This window comes from Apaloderma vittatum, unplaced genomic scaffold (assembly GCF_000703405.1).
Source record: "Apaloderma vittatum isolate BGI_N311 unplaced genomic scaffold, ASM70340v1 scaffold7484, whole genome shotgun sequence".
NCBI classification, from domain to species: domain Eukaryota; kingdom Metazoa; phylum Chordata; class Aves; order Trogoniformes; family Trogonidae; genus Apaloderma; species Apaloderma vittatum.
Genome location: NW_009714274.1, coordinates 1 through 16,910, shown reverse-complemented (window position 1 = coordinate 16,910; position 16,910 = coordinate 1). Strand labels below are relative to the sequence as shown.

The 16,910-nt window shown below is 41.9% G+C and overlaps 2 protein-coding genes across 2 annotated transcripts; both read right to left on the bottom strand.

Moving 5' to 3' along the window:
- Positions 1-461: 461 nt before the first annotated feature.
- On the bottom strand, positions 462-2,885 carry TNFRSF4 (tumor necrosis factor receptor superfamily, member 4). Its single transcript, XM_009868679.1, has 6 exons — positions 2,767-2,885; positions 2,327-2,424; positions 1,836-1,902; positions 1,113-1,354; positions 707-832; positions 462-529 (listed from the first exon to the last, which is right to left on the bottom strand). The coding sequence occupies exons 1-6, from the start codon at positions 2,883-2,885 to the stop codon at positions 462-464; spliced, it is 720 nt and encodes a 239-aa protein (XP_009866981.1).
- Positions 2,886-8,535: 5,650 nt separating this feature from the next.
- Positions 8,536-16,268, bottom strand: SDF4 (stromal cell derived factor 4). The gene is made up of 6 exons (XM_009868678.1): positions 15,961-16,268; positions 13,352-13,488; positions 12,734-12,847; positions 10,688-10,846; positions 9,698-9,873; positions 8,536-8,712 (listed from the first exon to the last, which is right to left on the bottom strand). The coding sequence occupies exons 1-6, from the start codon at positions 16,266-16,268 to the stop codon at positions 8,536-8,538; spliced, it is 1,071 nt and encodes a 356-aa protein (XP_009866980.1).
- Between the last annotated feature and the right edge of the window lie 642 nt (positions 16,269-16,910).

Genomic DNA, 16,910 nt, shown 5'->3' with positions numbered 1-16,910 from the left:
GACCGGGGACACCTGCACTGAGAAACTGAGAGACGTGCTCCGCTTGGCATCTCGTGGTTGTAAGACAAGATCCAAACTTGGTCATAAAGCAGGTCTTTTGATTTCCCTAATTTTCTGTCTGCTCAATGATCAGGTCTTAGAGCTTCATAAAGCACTTTTCTCAGTCCAAAGACAACTGCCTGTCACTAGGTACTGAAACACCCAGAGGAATAAATCATCTCAGTCCTGGCAACAGGGATGCTGTGCACAGGATCTGCCCAAGAGAAAAATTAGGTGATTCCACCACAACAGCTGCTCCCTGGTGCCCTAATGCCAAATGGGCTGCGCAATGAGGCCCAAAGGAACCGAAGCGCAATTAAACATTTACACAAACCCATGTCTAGAGCCACAGAATGCACCGTCACGTTACTTGTTACAATAAACTGGCTCAGAAATGTAGGAAACGGTAACGTAACATGGAATCAGTTTTTGATGAAACTGGAATTGCAGTCCATGTGTTCTTCCTGGATAGGAACTCCGCAGCTCTTTTCTGGAAGACAGATAATAACAGTAATTAAAAAAAATAATAAAATATTGTACAGAGTAGAAGTTGCTCTGCTACTTGGTTAGGTGGACTTTATTACGATTGAAACAATTATTAAAGTTCAAATAGGAGTCCCTGATTATTCTCTCTCCTATACATTTTTCCCCATAAAAAGAAACTCACCTTGCTGGTTCTTTCTACAGGGCCTCCTCCTGGTCTCTTTTTTCACTGCTTGGATCATCAACAGGAGGATGGACATTCCGCTCACCAGGAGCAACACCACACAAATAAGGATAAGTGATATAGATCCTGGGGGAAAAAAAATACACTGAAAAAGATGTATGGTTCTAGCTGGAGTTTCCATGGCTTTCCAGCTTAAAAAGAAGGAATTTAGAACTCCAGAAGAACCCCTGAATCACAAATCTGAAAAAAAAACAGCTGCCAAGCAGAAAAGTGAGAAATCTGGAATCCTGTGTGTGTCTCACTGTAAAAATCAGACAAGGCTTCTGAGGTAGAGTGTGATTCCATTTGCAATGAAATGTTTCAGGTGAAAACCCTTGACCAGCATTGGATCACTCCCCCTCCTTACCCCAGTTAGTCTCCGTGGGGCTGTTTGTATCCGAGCAAATTAAAGGAATCACACTGGGTCTGGACAGTGTGAACGCTGTAGTCGACGTATTATTCTTGCGGCCAGCGGTAGAAAGATTCAGAGCAGGTGTTGCGCTCTGAGAGGCAGCAGTGCCAGCTGTCACCGGTGCCATGTGGTCACTGCAAATGGCATCAGCTGCTTTTGTCCCTGGTCGAAGAGTGCTTTTCCCAAGAATGCTACAGCTAGAGACACAGAAGAAATCAGTGCAGTTTCACAAACAGTTACAGTAATCACTTTCTACATGAGCTCCACGGAACAAGTGAGTGAACACGACAGTCCTTGTTTTATCAATGCAAACTTTCCTAGATTCTACAGATAAGTGAAGAGCAACTAAGCAAACTGAAGTTATTACCGGAACAAAACTGACATTCTGTTTTTCTTGGCATCTGTACACAGAACAACCTTGAAGCACAACCTGCATGTGGCAAGGGAACCTTTTGCTACAGAAACAAAACATCCAGTTTAAGAAAAGAAAAAAAAAAAAGGAAAAAAAAAAAGCTGAGAATACTGTTGTTGCCATAGGTGAAGATAGAAAGGGTAGAAGGCAGAAAGATCCTTCAGACGAGTACAGAGACTGCTCAGGCCTCAGGAGGGTCACAAGGGAGGTGGTTTCTTTGCACCTAGTGCAAGTTTACACACGTTTAGATCAGTAATAATACATACTTGGTCCAAGGTTGACATTCTTTGTTTCCCCCCACGGAATAAGACCCTTCAGGACACGGTACGCATGCTGGAAAAAAAGAAAGTGGCAGAATTTGAGTTCAGTTAACAACATAACTGTGTGACAGCTACACAGTAACAGCACTACTAGCTTACACTAGTAAAATCTAGCTTATAGAACAAACCCAAGGAAACCCACATAGTGTCTAAAAGCCACAGTCATTGCGTCAGAAGTAACACACCACTCCTGGCTGTTCATTTTAGTCTGTAAGTGTCCTGTTTTCTCTACTGGCTAATTAGGGATATTAACAACTAGAGCATTAAGATTTCTGACAGCTCAGGAATCACAGAGCAACAGTTTGCACAACTCTGCTCTAACACGTGTGTGGAGACATCGAAGGGGCAAAAGACAAGAGCTTTTACCCTCGAAATAGCGACCATCTCATCTGAAGCAGAAGCAAGAGTCTGGAGAGTCTCACACATCAGTAACTCACCGCCTCCCTGTGTACGTGCGGCATCTGGCATGTAACCTGCAAGACACCTGCAAATTCTGTCAGAGGTCTTCTCACACTTCTTCACTTCCACGCTCCCCCTTCCTAGCAACAACAGAATAAAGGGTAAGAGACAAGATAAAAGTTAAGTAAGAAATTCCTTTGTGCCTGTCTGTTAGGTGTTCAAACAACTGCAGAGAACAGTTCATTAACAATTCAGAAGACGCCAATTTTCATGCAGTACAAGCTTGCTTCCCTCCGAAGGCTCTACCACCACTACCGACAAGGAGATACCAGCATGATAAGGCAGTCTTTGGACTTGGCCATCTCAAGTGACAGGTTTTATGCCATCAGCCTTCAAAGAGCACGCAAAGATAAGAAAAGCACACAAAGACTGATTGCCTCCCAAACTGGTAACAAGAACTGGCCACCGGCTGGCTGACTTACTAGCGTTGCAGATCGTGCACGGCTTGCAGAAGCCATGGTTGTGCTCATCACTGAAGTATTCGTCTTGACAGGGGACACAGACTGTGTCTGCTTCTGAAGTGCAGCGCATTTTCATACTTTCACCTAAAACAAAGACCACGTAGGAGGAGGAAATGATTGTTAGCAGAAGGAAACCCTCTCCATTTTCATGCACTAGAATTAAAGAGTGCCCAGAAAGTGACAGTTCCACTTACAACTCTGGCTGAGAACGCTCAGCAGGTTTAGACATGTCACGACGCCTACAAATTTTGACCCATAGCACCACTGGAAAGTAAGCAGCTAAAATGGGCTAGCAGGGGCCTACTGAATTGCTGAGAGTTGAGGCAACACAGCAAATAATTCTCCCAGCGGATTGCCAATACCACTTCTCCCAACCACCTTTTCATATGGTTTAGACGTCCCGTTTTGCAGCCATCATCAGGAAAAAAATAAAAAGGTTTTTGGCATGGCAAGTCAGATCTTCGATGTGATACGATGGCTTTATGACAAAGCCTGCCTTCCCTTATGAGCTAAATCACGCAATTCAACTCAAAGTCACCCTCAACAGGTACAAAAAGTGGCAAGGGACTGCTCAGGTTTGCAGTCAATTCATCAGTGAAGCAGTCAAGAATAAAGATTTGCGGTATCCCTCCGCTGGCATTCCGAAAGGCCATTAGGCATGAAGGAAAGTGGTTGTATTTTGAGACACATCTGCACTGGAACCCACCAACATCAAAGCTGTTACCAGCTCCCTTTCATGAGCAGTGAGACAGCGTGCAAGGTGTCACTCGGGTACTATTCCAAAGAGTACGTGTCCCCACACACCGCATTCAGAAACACGTTCTGGATGCCTGCACCCACATATTCCAACCCGCAGGATACACAGTTCTGACACAGAGGTTCAGACTGATGCGCTAGGATGCGGTTTGTGAGCAAAGCGACTGCCCAAGCTGAAACTGCACGTTAATAGTGGGGTTTGGAAAAGGGATCAGATGTGTTCCTTGTCTCTCACTAGTTCTCTCCATACAGCACAGGCTGTAGGAACTAGAGACAGCTTTAATAACCAGAGTTTTTCCAGTTGAGCTTAAATATGTCCTTATTCTTAAAGACTGTCTCCTTCATTCCAGTTCTTGCTAACTCTTATTTTCTCTGCATTTTATTGAGTGCTACTGGTGGCAAAAGAGAGAATTTGAGTGATCACAATGTGTACAATACACTTCTACATTTTTACTATCATTTTTACAGCAAGAGACGATGAAGAAACGTTTCCTCAGGAGCAGCAGATTTGCTAACAATGCAGAAAACCCGACAGAAGTTCTTTCAGTGTAAAGAGGAACAAAAAACTTAAAAGGGAATATCTGTATCTGCACACGAGCTTGCCTTTCTTTAAATTGAGTTCATGAACAGTCACTTAGGGCAATAAACTGCCTCAAGTCTTAAAGGTTGAATTTATTCCAATTAGCATCTTGGAAGACATTACTACTGCAGAGATACTACTTATCTATTTTACGTAGTAGACTTAATTATGAAAAGAGAAAGTAACTGAACGATGCATGTAAAACCACACACAAGACTTCAAGTTGCAACTGCATTTACAGACATTATTAGACAAGATTTTCTAAGCTCTTTTATGTGACAGGGCAAGAACAGTAACGTAAATGTTACCATCTTTTCGCAGCTAATACTCCCACAGTGAAAACACACGCGAACGAAGCTGAGCCACACAGAAGTTAAAGGGGTAGCTCTTTCAAAGAAGATTCCTAAATTTAGTTTGTTATACAACTGATTTTTGTCAGTCTAGACCGATATTAAAGTCTCCTGAAATGCATTTTCTCCATGTTATGCTACTTACATTTGAACACTTCCATTAAACTGTTTTTTACTACCTGCAAGTCATCACCTGATAGATATTACATGGAAAAAATACAAGCAACATCCAGTGAAAATTACTTACCAGGGGCACAGTCCTTGCAGCATTTTCCCAAAAATGGATGTTCATGTTCCTTGCATTTCACTTCCAGGCAACGGCTAACAGGTACTGCCAGCAGGAAGAGCAAAGCAGCAGAGAAGTGCGAGGAAAAACCTACAGCTACCATAACGCAGCCTCTGCTGTCCCAGCAAAATTCTGACAGTGGCAAACTCTTGGGGAAGTGAGTCTGAGCTGCTGGCGACCAGAACAAATTCATATGTCACTTGCTGGGAAATTCCCAGCGTGCGTTCCACGCCCCCATCCTTTTTCCCACAGCCCACAAACCTATTACTTTTTTTTTTTTTTTTTCTTTTGCAGCTCCCAACTCATTCATAGGCAGCAAGGCAGCGGGCTGAAAAGATTTCTATTCACAGCCTTAAACCAGAGTGCCTCCAGCCAGGTACGTACCTCTCCACGTAGGATGAAAGCACAGGCCTCGAATGCCCGAACTTGAGGAGATGATTCTTCTGATTGTAAAGAGAAGCATTAAAGCAATATCGAAGCAATGCCTGAAAACCTTTACGGATGAGAGCCACAGGTGAAATGAAACAGAGCTCACGCAGGCTCGGCTCCTTAAAAGGCAAAGAACACGCTTTTCTTCCCTCGGTCTCTCGGTGGATCCATGACTTTTATTGCTGCATAAAAAAAAATAAAAATTGACGTTAACGCATTTTTCTTCTCGGGAAGAGCATGGAATAACAAATCGGTCATCTTGCTATTGCCCTCCGGAGCTAGCAAAAGCTACGAGCAAGGAGTGTTTGCAGTCCTCATTTCCACGGTTGGTCTCAGACTCGCTGCACTGCCACGGAACGAAAGCTCGCTGCTGACTCCGAAACGGAGACTTCGCATCACCCCTGCCGCTCGCTCCCATGGAAGGAAAAGCTTCCAGCCAACGCGTGCTCTGTGAAAGCAAAAGATGCAATATTCACCTTCCAGCTGCTTTTCATTCTTGTTCTGCTCCGCAGAAGGCCGATACCTGTTCAATCTGAGACCCAGCGTGTGCGAGCCAGCAGCAACAGGACAGCGAGAGAGGAGGCTGAACAGCACAGCGGCAGTCCTGCCCTCACCTGACACAGATACACAGAGCAGAGAGAAAAAAAACATGTATCACACTAGGAACTAATATGTTTAACTTTCCAGGCTCCCTATTAGACTTGAATTAATTCAACCTTATTCATCTAGGGTCTCAATTTTAGCTCTTCCAGCTCTGAGACTTGAGCGACTCTTATGCAAAGGCCCAAGTAAACGAGACATCCTACAGAAATAAAAGAGGTTTTATTTACATTGGTTAAAAAGCAGAGCCAGACTTGCCGCACCAAGCAGATCTACAGTCAATTTACATCTAAATGCAAAGGTGATTCGATTGGAACAGAAGCATATTTGGAATTCAAATCAGCCTGAAGTATTTGGGAGGACTGAACAGCAATATTCTAACAGGTTTTCCCCACAGCTGCTGCTTTTCATTTCTTGAATTTCTGTCAAACTGTTTAAGAGTGGAAGGGGAGACAAAACTGATGCAAAACTATTTTTCTGCTTCTCCTGTTTTCCAAGCATTTGAGAAAGCCACCACTCTGGCAACAGAAGTTACGCCTTAAAGCCCTTCTTGCCAAAAGGAAGCAAGGCCGACAGAGCGAGCACACCTCACCGGCTGAACTTCAACTCCCTTCACGCTCGGTACCAGTGTGCAGGAAATATCCAAACCTCTTCCCGCTGCAGCATCACCCTCAGCGCCACTTCAGCGACTTTACATGACTCAGGCATTCCCTTGGCAATATTTAACCATTTGAGTTTTGCAGTTGCCAGCTAAATGCTGTGTTACCTTCCCTTTTCCAAAGGATTCCGTGTCATTATCAGAAGATCGAGACGCAGGGTCTGTGCCTCTCCTGACAGATAAAATATCCAATTTCACCACCGTATTGCAGCGGCTCAAGAACCCCTCTGAAAATTTGCACATTTGCTTTCCGAGCGCCAGGTGTGACAAGATGCAACTTCTCCACTCGTAGATTATACCCCAATAATCGAATTGTGCACACGAGTGTAACGCAAGAACGCAGTCAGGACATTCATATTATCACCAACGAAAAGTGCTAAAACTTTTCTTTTAACCAGGTGGTGAAGAACCGCATCGCAAAACCGTTCAGTTTACAAGTATAATTTTGTGTCCGTTCAAAGTGCGTATTACGAAACCTTAGCAAAACCCAGGCCTTCTGCCAACCAACCCAGGCCAGCCTTACCTACGACTTCTGCTTTTTAAACACAGGATTTGGGGTTGATTCTAGCCACATTATAATCTCACCAGCCCGCAACCATGTGGGGAGTTGGTGGAAGGGAAAGGAGGCTGACTTACGCGGCAGACGTTCTAAGCTCATTTTAATACGCGATTATCAACTCAATTTATCCCCCTCTCACAGTTCTTGCAAATCACATTTGAATTTGTCTGCCCTCTGAAGAATTTTAAGTCTCCTCTCTCACGGACAAAGCTAAAGTCAGCAAGGTTTCCAAAGCATGGGGAAAAATATTTAATGAAAAGAGATGTATGTGTATAAAAAGACTCTGATACAAGCCATTTAATAAACAAAATGGGAAAAAAAGGAGGGAATTCTGAAACAGAAACAGACAGCAATACTTATATTTACATTATATTAAGAGAATAAATTTAATCAAATATAACATCTCGGATTTTCAGGCAACCCTTCAGAAAGAGGGGTTTCTACAGTAAAGGTGGAACCAGAGTAAAAATAAATTTTCTGGTTTAGACAGTAGTGGATATGACCCTTGTGTTGCAAGATGCTCTCAGAGATTACCCAAAACCAGACTGATTAAAAAGCTTCCCCAGCGCTGGCTGTACGTTGGCTCTGGCAAAAGCAGCTCAGAAGCAAAGCCTGTACTTCCCCCAGCTTCACCGTTCTTGAGCTTATCAGCATCATTAATTTGCGCAGAGGCAAGTAATTATACTAGTTTTAACAACGAATTTTCGTTAAGCAGTAATCATACACATAGGTAAATCCAACTGCTCTGCCCAACATCTTTTAAGTTCACAAAGGAACCTTACACATTGCTCATTTCTTTAAATAAAAAAAAATTATCAAATTTCATTCTAAAGTGAAACCTCACGTATCTCCCAGTACAGCTGCAAACACAAAACCTGCCACGCTACGATCAGTTCTCTTTTAAAGCAGATGCAGAAAAGTTTCTCTGCAACATTTAAAGTTCTTCCCCCACTGCTCCTAAAGATAGCTCAGCGATGGAGTAAGAACTTGTATTAAATTCTCAGCAAGTCACAAGCAGGTTGAGATGCCGTGAGAAAAATACCGGAAGATCAACCTTTGGAGGCTACGCGTGGATATTCTCAGATCAGAACACACGTAGCTGAACCACGATCCCCTTTACAAAAGCCAACGTGTCTCGGTGTTACTTGTGATTTCCATGGATCGGCAGCTGGAGGGCAACAAGACCAGTGAAACATTTAAGAAGCCTTCCCCAAACGTGATTAGCCAAAAGCAGCTGACACATCAGCTGGATTAACTGTACGAACCAGGGCGGGCTGATGTAGTCCAGCACGTGCCCTATCACCTACGGACTTTTTTTCCCCCTCACACCGAAGGAAAGACGACCGTAGATCTTATGTATGGACGGAAGTTGGGGGGTTTTGAAGTCTAGGACAACACACAGTAGGCATGAAACGCAGATAGCAGCAAAAGTAACCTTCTGTCTCTCTGGGGGTTTGTTTTTTTTGAAAGCAAGAAAGTGCTTGAGGGCTCTAGAGAAGCGAGCAGGATCAGAACTCCTCATGGACGTTGCGTGCGTAGTCCATAAGCTTGCTGCCTGTGAAGTATTCGCTGTATTTCAGGATCTCATCCAGCTCTAAGTGATGGTTTTGATTTTCATCTGCTACTGCTATCATCTGCTTTGCTTCATTTAGGGCGTTGTATTCGTTCATAGGATCCATATATTCCTAAAACAAGAAAGAAAATAATTTTCAATCGCTAAACACACACTTCCACAAATCAGAATTATGAACCTTAGCTTCAGCAATTACGAGACCAACCTCAGCCATCCCAAAGTGAACCTAAGCCATTGAAAAAAGTGTTGGCACATCTTTTCAACAGGCTAACATCTATCTCCCAGCTGTTTCACAGTTTCCTTGGCTGTTCTAACAGAAATCTAGATTTTCTCAGCTTATGCCAGTGTTTACAATGATTTCATTTACGACATTTTAGTTGCAAATTAAACTCACTACCAAAACTGGTGGGTTTTGTGAACAGGTATCAATTCAGAATTAACACTACTGATCTGTATCACCTAATTTTTCTTCTTGCTGGGGACACTATGTTTAGAACATGTTCAGTTTAGAACTTTCTTGTTCCATTTTAAACCACCAGACAGACATTAGAGAGGTCAGAAGTGTCAAAGCAAAGCATTTTGCTCCTTCGCTTAACTTGAAATAGATTAAAAATTTTCAAGCAGTGCACTTCAGTTCCTGACTCAAGATTATCTTCATTTCTTCCCAGAAGACACGACATACGCATGTGCGCATCTATGTCTGTAAACGCACGTAAAGACTTCACAGATCAAACCGCTATTTTTAAAATACAATTCGCAGTAGAAATGCTGTTACTACTGTCTATGTCAACGTAACTGGTTATCCATGCGATCATTCGTACCCACGTATTCGCATACCAAGAAGGCCGAGGACGTTACCATTCACCCTGGCCCAGTGAGGAAACAATTTAAAGGTTCTCCTTACCCACTGCCTACGCTGCAGTTTGAATTCTGCTCGTCAAAGTACATTCTTACATCCAGAAGGAAAAACAAAACAACAAAAACCACCCCAAATATTTCTGGACTTTGTATTCTCTAAAGCAGTTTCAATCCTTTTATTTAAGAAACAATTATTGGTTTTAAAAAGCACCGGAACAAACCCTCTGAGGCAGACATACCTCCAGCTCTTCCATTGTGACAATTCCATCCCGGTTGGCATCAATGACCTCCTCAAATTCCTTCCTTCTGTCTTTTACCCAGTCATCATCAATGTCTTGAGCCTGCTGGTTCTCTACGGTACCAACAGGCAAGGAAATGAACTCGGAAAGGGTAAGTTTCTTATCTCCATCTTGATCTGCAACAGAAGGACACAGTAACTGAAAAAGTATTCGCTTAATGCCCGTGAAAAAGGAGAAAATCCTCCGTGTCACTGGCACACTCTGCCTGGTTTCAGCAGCCAGCAAACCTGACCCTTGCAGAGAAGAGGAGTCCCCCTTTGTATCTCTGACCAGCCAAAACCTCCCTGTACTCTGGCACGTACACCATGTCCCAGAAGGCTAAAACCCACACACTCACTGATATACTAAACAAAAATAATCTTCCTGGACCCAAAAGGCACGTTAGTTGTCGTTTATTTTTTCAACAATCCACTGTTACATATTCTTACAGCTGTGTTCAGTCTCTCCTTGTGTTAGCATTCGAGTCAATCAAACTTCATAACAGGCTGCACACTGGAGTTGTTCTGCCTGTGCTGTCACACACTCAAGTATCACTGGAAACTCTTCATATTTACGAAGGTAAAAACTAGCAAAGTCATAGCTGTCTTTTTTTAAATCCAGGTGTTCTAGCAGTTTTAAATTGACTCAGAAAAAGAAAATAATCACAACATGTGTATGCCAATACCTACAAATGAACAAAATATTAATTTCTTAGAAACATTAACCAATTATTTCCACTGTCCCGACTGTACATCACAATTCTTACACGTTTACTGTACTGGGGAAGTACAAGGCTGTTAATACCCTCCCCATGGAACATTCACATCAATATTTTACCGTTCATCCAACTTTTTCTGCTATTGCTACAGTAACTTTACAACACAGCAGCACCTCAGTGTGTAGCGTTAGCAAACAAACAACTCCCAAGAAACACGTTTTCAAATGGCGTACCCAAATCTCGGATGATTTCTTTCACCATGAACTTCAGCATTCCCCTACTATGCTCCGGATGAAGAAAGGACAGAAACTCCTCTTCATTCAGCAACAGATCAGGAGGTGGGTTGTCAGCTTGGTACCACCGATCCTTCAGGTTATCTAAAACTTCCTGTGCTAGAAATTTAAGAAAAAGATTTAAGCTATCACGCTGAATCTTTTTTAAAAGTATTTCAGCCTAAAAATGTGATTTGTTGGAACTATTTAAGATGGCAGCTCTACAAGAGAAAGTTTGGAAACACCAAGAGCAGATGCTAAGCACCAAGAAATGCATTTAATTTTCAGGTATTAAACGATACAAGTATTTATTATTCCTTTTAGCTACTTTGTCTATACTTCATCAGAAAGCACTGTGACTTCAGAGCTGAACTCTGATTTAGCTATCACTGTAATTCAAAAGGAATCATTTTTACTGCAAGGACCAAATGCAAGTTGAAGTATGAACGTGTTCATCTGCACCAAAATCAGTTTACACTTCCCCTTCTCTCCTCTCACACCACACAGACAAGCACTTTTTGAGTTTTTCCTAAAGTCAACCGAGACTCATCACTTATACATGAGCTTCCGCTAAAACCACGCATCTGATTTGAAGGAAAAAAAAAAAAAACCACCACCTTTCAACACGCAACGTGAGTACTATGTGCACCTAGCAGTCCTCAACATAACCAAACAGGAAAAAAAATACCTGTATAGAGTATTCTTTTTGTGGTGTTGGCATTTTCTAAATGACACAGTGGAAAAAATAGTGTCTGTAGCACACTCTGCTATCTGCAAAACACGCTAACAAACACAAATCCGAAGCATTTGCTTTTCACAACTTTTAAAAACGCTCTGAAAGACTACAGTCTTTAGATGGTAAGCTTTTTTGTAAATTTAATAAACGGTCTTAAATGGCTCCTGTATGCTTTCAGTTGTTGAGTTAGAGCGGGGGGAAAAAAGAAAGCAACCCAACAGTCACATCTACATTTTTTGAGCTGCTGGTTGCAATTCAGAGACCCAACAGTCACATCTACATTTTTTGAGCTGATGGTTGCAACTCAGAATTAAGTCTTCAGTGACTAATTTGTTGTGAAGAGTAAAGAATTCCTTCAGAGTCACAAAATGAATCTCAGGGCGAGTTCGTAAATGACAAGTTTGGGTTCTGTCAAGGACATAAGGAAACACAGAATAATCAAATCACTGATGGTTTTCCAGCGTAGCAACCTCCAACATCAGGAGTCATAAGTCAACTTTCCCTTTTCTAACCCTTCTAAGTCTTAAATGAAACTCAGCTGTCAGTCATCAGCTGAAACTGTGGTTATCTGCATAAATTACATCGAGTTGTGTCCCTAGTTTTGGCCTGGCACCCAGACTGTGATGTGCTTCTGGGCAAGACTCAGAAAATGCCTTAAGATCCACACATTTGGTTATTTTTTATTACCCAGACTGACAAGGAGTACTTTTACACTGCATTAGAGCACGAAAATATGTTGTGCCTATCATCCTCAGGAAGCGGTAGATAACTAATTTGATCTTCCCAAACAAGGCTTCTACCTAGGTAGAGAAATGATTACATACACACTTCCCTTATTCAGCAAACCTTTTATCTGATGAGCATTCCTGTAAACTGTAGTTAACTGTGCTGCACAGGTGTTTTCCCTGCCATAAAATTCAAAGGCCCATTTGCATTTCAGTTGCTTTTTGCTAAGTGGAAAATATATCATAACCCATTTTTCAATGACTAATTCCTGCAAGGAAAGTCTAAGGCTTCACGTTTTTACTTAACAATAAAGTTACACCACTTTTAGATGGGTTCAAGTGAGGAGATTACTCTGTTACAGAGCTGCCATTTTAATACCAAACCAGATTCAAATCTGAGCTTCTAAGAGTTCGAAAGTCTGTCTTATGACTTGCACACTCTGTATTTTTAGAACAACTGAAACATATTACATGATGACAAGTTTTGACATTCAGATTTTAGGAAAGTAAAAGAAAAACTGACACACACCAACAGACTGCACTTACTTTCTTCATCTATTTTCAACTCTTCGTTGTTTTTAATCTTCTCTGCAATCTCTTTTTCATTAAAGCCCTTGCTTGCCAAAAATTTTATTTTATACTCATCCCAGGACACATGGCCTGTAAGAAAAAGCCACATCTCAGACATGACGGAGCACGCTTAAAAACAATGAACTTTTGGTCTCCTTACTTCAAACAGTAAAATGGTTGAGCACTAGAGTGTCGGGTCAGACATCGAATCCTCACGCTAAGCTTTACGAATGTCAACAGGAAAAAGATCACCTGATCCACTTTTATGTCTCCTGTAGACCAGGCAGCCCTTGTGAAAATAACCCATTTATGTCATCGTCCCCACCCCAGCCCTGGCAAAGCCACTTCATTCAACTCGTTGCAATTTCCCATGACCACAAGTGAAGTAACACAGCACAGAGCCAGAGCGCTCACTGCAGCGCGTCCCGCTGTGCTCCAGCCCCTGCTGCACGGAGCTGAAGCGTTGCAGTTACCTGCAGCCCCAAGGAACCTGGAGCTTGCCACGGCACACGGGAAGAGCAAACCTGTAGCAGGTTTGGCTACCAGCAACCAATTTAATGGGTCATCAGGAGACAGAGGGATCGTTCATCTTACCGTCGCCGTCCGGGTCCACAGCCCGGAAGTGCATTTTGTTCTCTTCCACAGCTTCCTGGAAATGTTCGTCTGTTTTTTCCATGATCCAGCGCTGCATCTCTTTCGCACCTATCTTTTTGTCGTTATTTATATCCACCCTGTGGAGCAAACACGATTTAGTTCTGGGGGCAGCAGGAGAGGTGTAGCGTATTTTTAGATTCAAAATTAATTACTTGATTCACCACTAACACACACAGGTTGATACAGAAAAGACTGTTTATAAACCTCTTTGAGAAGTCGCACATTCTTTGAATTAAAGTTGCAAGTTAGCTATTTACTCATATTTCATTAAAAAGAAATTAATACAAAAGTACAGTTGAAGAAGGTTTTCTAGAGCACATCATTAAGTATTCAGATAGAACGATATTTAAAACTGAAAACACATCACTGACATTTCGATTCTATTTAAAGCACACCAAAATCCCACGTACAATTTTTAAAAAATTAAAAACCAAAACAAAGAAAAACAAAAACACCCAGTTGATTCTGGCTTTTTTGAATCTGTTTGTGTCACTGTCCTAACAGTCCTGAAGTGTTATCATTGAAACTCGAGTTATCTGATATGTGATTTGCCTTTAAATGTCAACTAAATGTTAAAAGCTTCAGCCAAGAAACAACCTTAGCACCTAATCTTCTACATCATGTAGCTGTATTAATAAACACAGTATTAGTGGTTTTAAAACTTTTTATCATCTTTTCACATATATATATATATATGCACACAGTAGCAACTTTTCAGTATCGACAGCAAGACCCCTAAGTCAGTCACGTTCCACTTGCACCACCTTGCATCCACCAGGTGAACAAATGTGGGGTTTGAGATGAAACAGGAACTATCAAAAATGAGAAGGGACACCTCAACACTTAATATTCTAGTTTCCTTAGCTCAAAGCCAACAAACTTAACACTTCCAAGCCCTGCTTTCCACCTAAATCACACCGTAACTAGGGGGGAAAGTAAGAGACATTCTCCTAAGACTGAGAATTACAAGAAGGAAGGACAGCAAGTAAGCCCCTCTCACAAATTTTCTGGACCTGAAGGTACCTGAACACTCACCCTTGGCAGGGAAAGATCACTACATAGTTGCACCCAGGATTTTTTGCACCCCTAATATCAAAGGGCAGAGTGGAAGTACTGGTTAACTTGTAAGAAACCACTTCTTTAGACAAGTAAGGCTTGTCCTCCCAGTAAAGAAGGACTTCAGAAACCAGAATACAGAATTATGAACAACCACTTGCTCTTTCAGTCACATACAGCTTGCTGGCCTAGAAAAAACATCGTTTGGGGAACGTTTTTTCCATATTTCGATTTTATTTTATAAGACAATAATGTACACTTTGAATTGCTTATTTTCCATCATAGGGGCACAACACAGAATCTCAGCTGTCATCGATTAAAAAAAAATTGTTTGCTGTCCTCAAAGTAAGTATTTTCAAAGCACGAAGAAGCCTGTGACTTAGCACCTTTCCACAGAAGCCCATAGTATTTCTTTTTTCACTCAGCCTTTAATAGTATGTCTAGAAAGCGACCAAACCCTCAGAACGCTTTTTTTTTTTTACATTTCTAATCTGTTCATCTCGACAGAATGCAATTTTAAGCCCGGATCTGAGTAAAGATGATCTCGCAGCCAATTGCTTTAAGCTCCCTAAGAGAACCTCTTTCATAACGGGCAGAAATGAATGGAGTTTGCAATCCGAGTACGACAATCTACTAACCACCAGTTGAACGTTTCCAATAAACATGCAGCAATAAAGAAAATGAATGTAGCTAAAATAAAAAATAAAAAATAAAAAATAAAAATCCAATGTTATCGATTTTTTTCCCATTACTGACAAGTTTGCAGAAAATAAAAGCTTTGCTACGGCTTCTCATTTTATCTCAGGTATATGCACACTCCTGCACCATCATCAGCATTAAGAGCTGTTCTAATGCAATTAATCTTCCACTGCAAAAATGCAAATGAAGCAAATTCTGCCACCCGGCGTCCAAAAGTAAGCACTGACTTTGATTTCCATTTCCATTATGCTTATCAACCTCCAAAGAGTCAGTTTATTAGCTGACATAAACCTTTTCTTGCACAAGGGCTTTATAGAGGGGAAAACGTTTTAATGCCCAAAAGTAAAATTCATATTCTTTTACACCAAGTAACGAGCTAGACAAAGTTTTCAAAAAGGCTACAAAAGAAACATTTAATCTTTCTGTTCTCATGTTTCATTCTCATTCTCATTTCTTCTTCTAAACCCTGAGAAGCTAAATGCTACGTTAACAACGCCGCAAAGTTAAATAAGAAAGTGGTCTGAATTCTTACCAGGTATAGCTATTTACAAGCTTCATGGACTTGAACACTTGAATTTTAGACACACCTGGCACCTACTAGAAAGTTTGTTGTGGTTTATTTACCACACCCTTACCCCACGGTCTGTCCCCACTTCTTCCTTCGTGACTTGACTGTTGTCTTTTCCCTCTCATCATCACAATTTCTAAACATTACAGAAAAAAAAACTCTGCAAATTTTACTGTGAAGATCAAAGAATGAGGCTGCACTGCTCCCGATAATGGACACAACTCACTTTGAAAAGATGACCATGAGCTTCTTCCTATTTTTTCGGGGTTCTGAGTCTTCCTCAAATTCTTCCATCTCTTTTCCTAGAAAAACCTCTTGATGAAACTCTTTGTTGAGATGCCCATCCATTTCCATTTTGACCCCGTTCAAGTGATCCGGGGGCAAGATCTCATTCTCATCTTTACTGTCAGCTGGCTTTTCTTTGAGGGCCGAATTATTTGCAGGTCTTGCATAAACATCCATCAGAAGAAATATGAACAGAAGCGACAAATACAGAGTTCCCAAACTGCAGAGAAAGGCCTGCCTTGACATCATTTTTGCCTTTTTTATTCAAAGTACCGGCTGATGAAGTTACTGTGAGTGGATTAAATTATCTAAAAACAAAATAAAGAAAAAGAAAACGCATGTAAACTAAACTCTAGAACTTTATGTCACTAGTAAAACCATCCAACAATTCGGGTAGAACTGACAGACACACATACATAAATATTTCCTGGGAAAGAATAAAAAGCCCTGTAAATACCAAACATACAACACAAAATTATTCTGTGTGAGCTCTCAGTTTGCACAATTGTAACTTCTGCTGGAGGGATCTGGAAGGTAAGAGCCTTTAAAAGGGCTGGTTCTGCTCTGGCAGCTCTCCTCAGCTCTTGTGGCAACTGAAGCCCAAGATTTACCTGAGAAGCCCAAGCTCTGCCACGGCCAGGTCCCTCACAGCGAGCTGCACCAACAGCCCCAGAGCACAAATCTCAAGACGCCACCCGGTGGGAGAGGCGAGGGAACGAGATTTTTGGGGAAGAGATGCCCGAGGGAAGCACAAACGGCACCCGCACAGGGAACGGCCGGCGCGAAAAGCGGCCCCGCGGGGCAGCGCCGTCACCGCGGAGGAGTTTGCAAACCCCAGGGGCAGGAGAGGGAAAAAAACCAACCCACACAAACAAAACCACGGTCCCACAA

Coding starts and splice junctions, on each gene's coding strand:
- TNFRSF4 (XM_009868679.1), bottom strand. CDS start 2,885: ATGAAAATGCGCTGCACTTCAGAAGCAGACACAGTCTGTGTCCCCTGT. Junction 2,425..2,766: donor ACGATCTGCAACGCTAGTAA/GTCAGCCAGCCG, acceptor GTTGCTAGGAAG/GGGGAGCGTGGAAGTGAAGA. Junction 1,355..1,835: donor GAATGTCAACCTTGGACCAA/GTATGTATTATT, acceptor CTGTGTCTCTAG/CTGTAGCATTCTTGGGAAAA.
- SDF4 (XM_009868678.1), bottom strand. CDS start 16,268: ATGATGTCAAGGCAGGCCTTTCTCTGCAGTTTGGGAACTCTGTATTTG. Junction 13,489..15,960: donor CTCATGGTCATCTTTTCAAA/GTGAGTTGTGTC, acceptor TTTGCTCCACAG/GGTGGATATAAATAACGACA. Junction 8,713..9,697: donor TCACAATGGAAGAGCTGGAG/GTATGTCTGCCT, acceptor TTCTTGTTTTAG/GAATATATGGATCCTATGAA.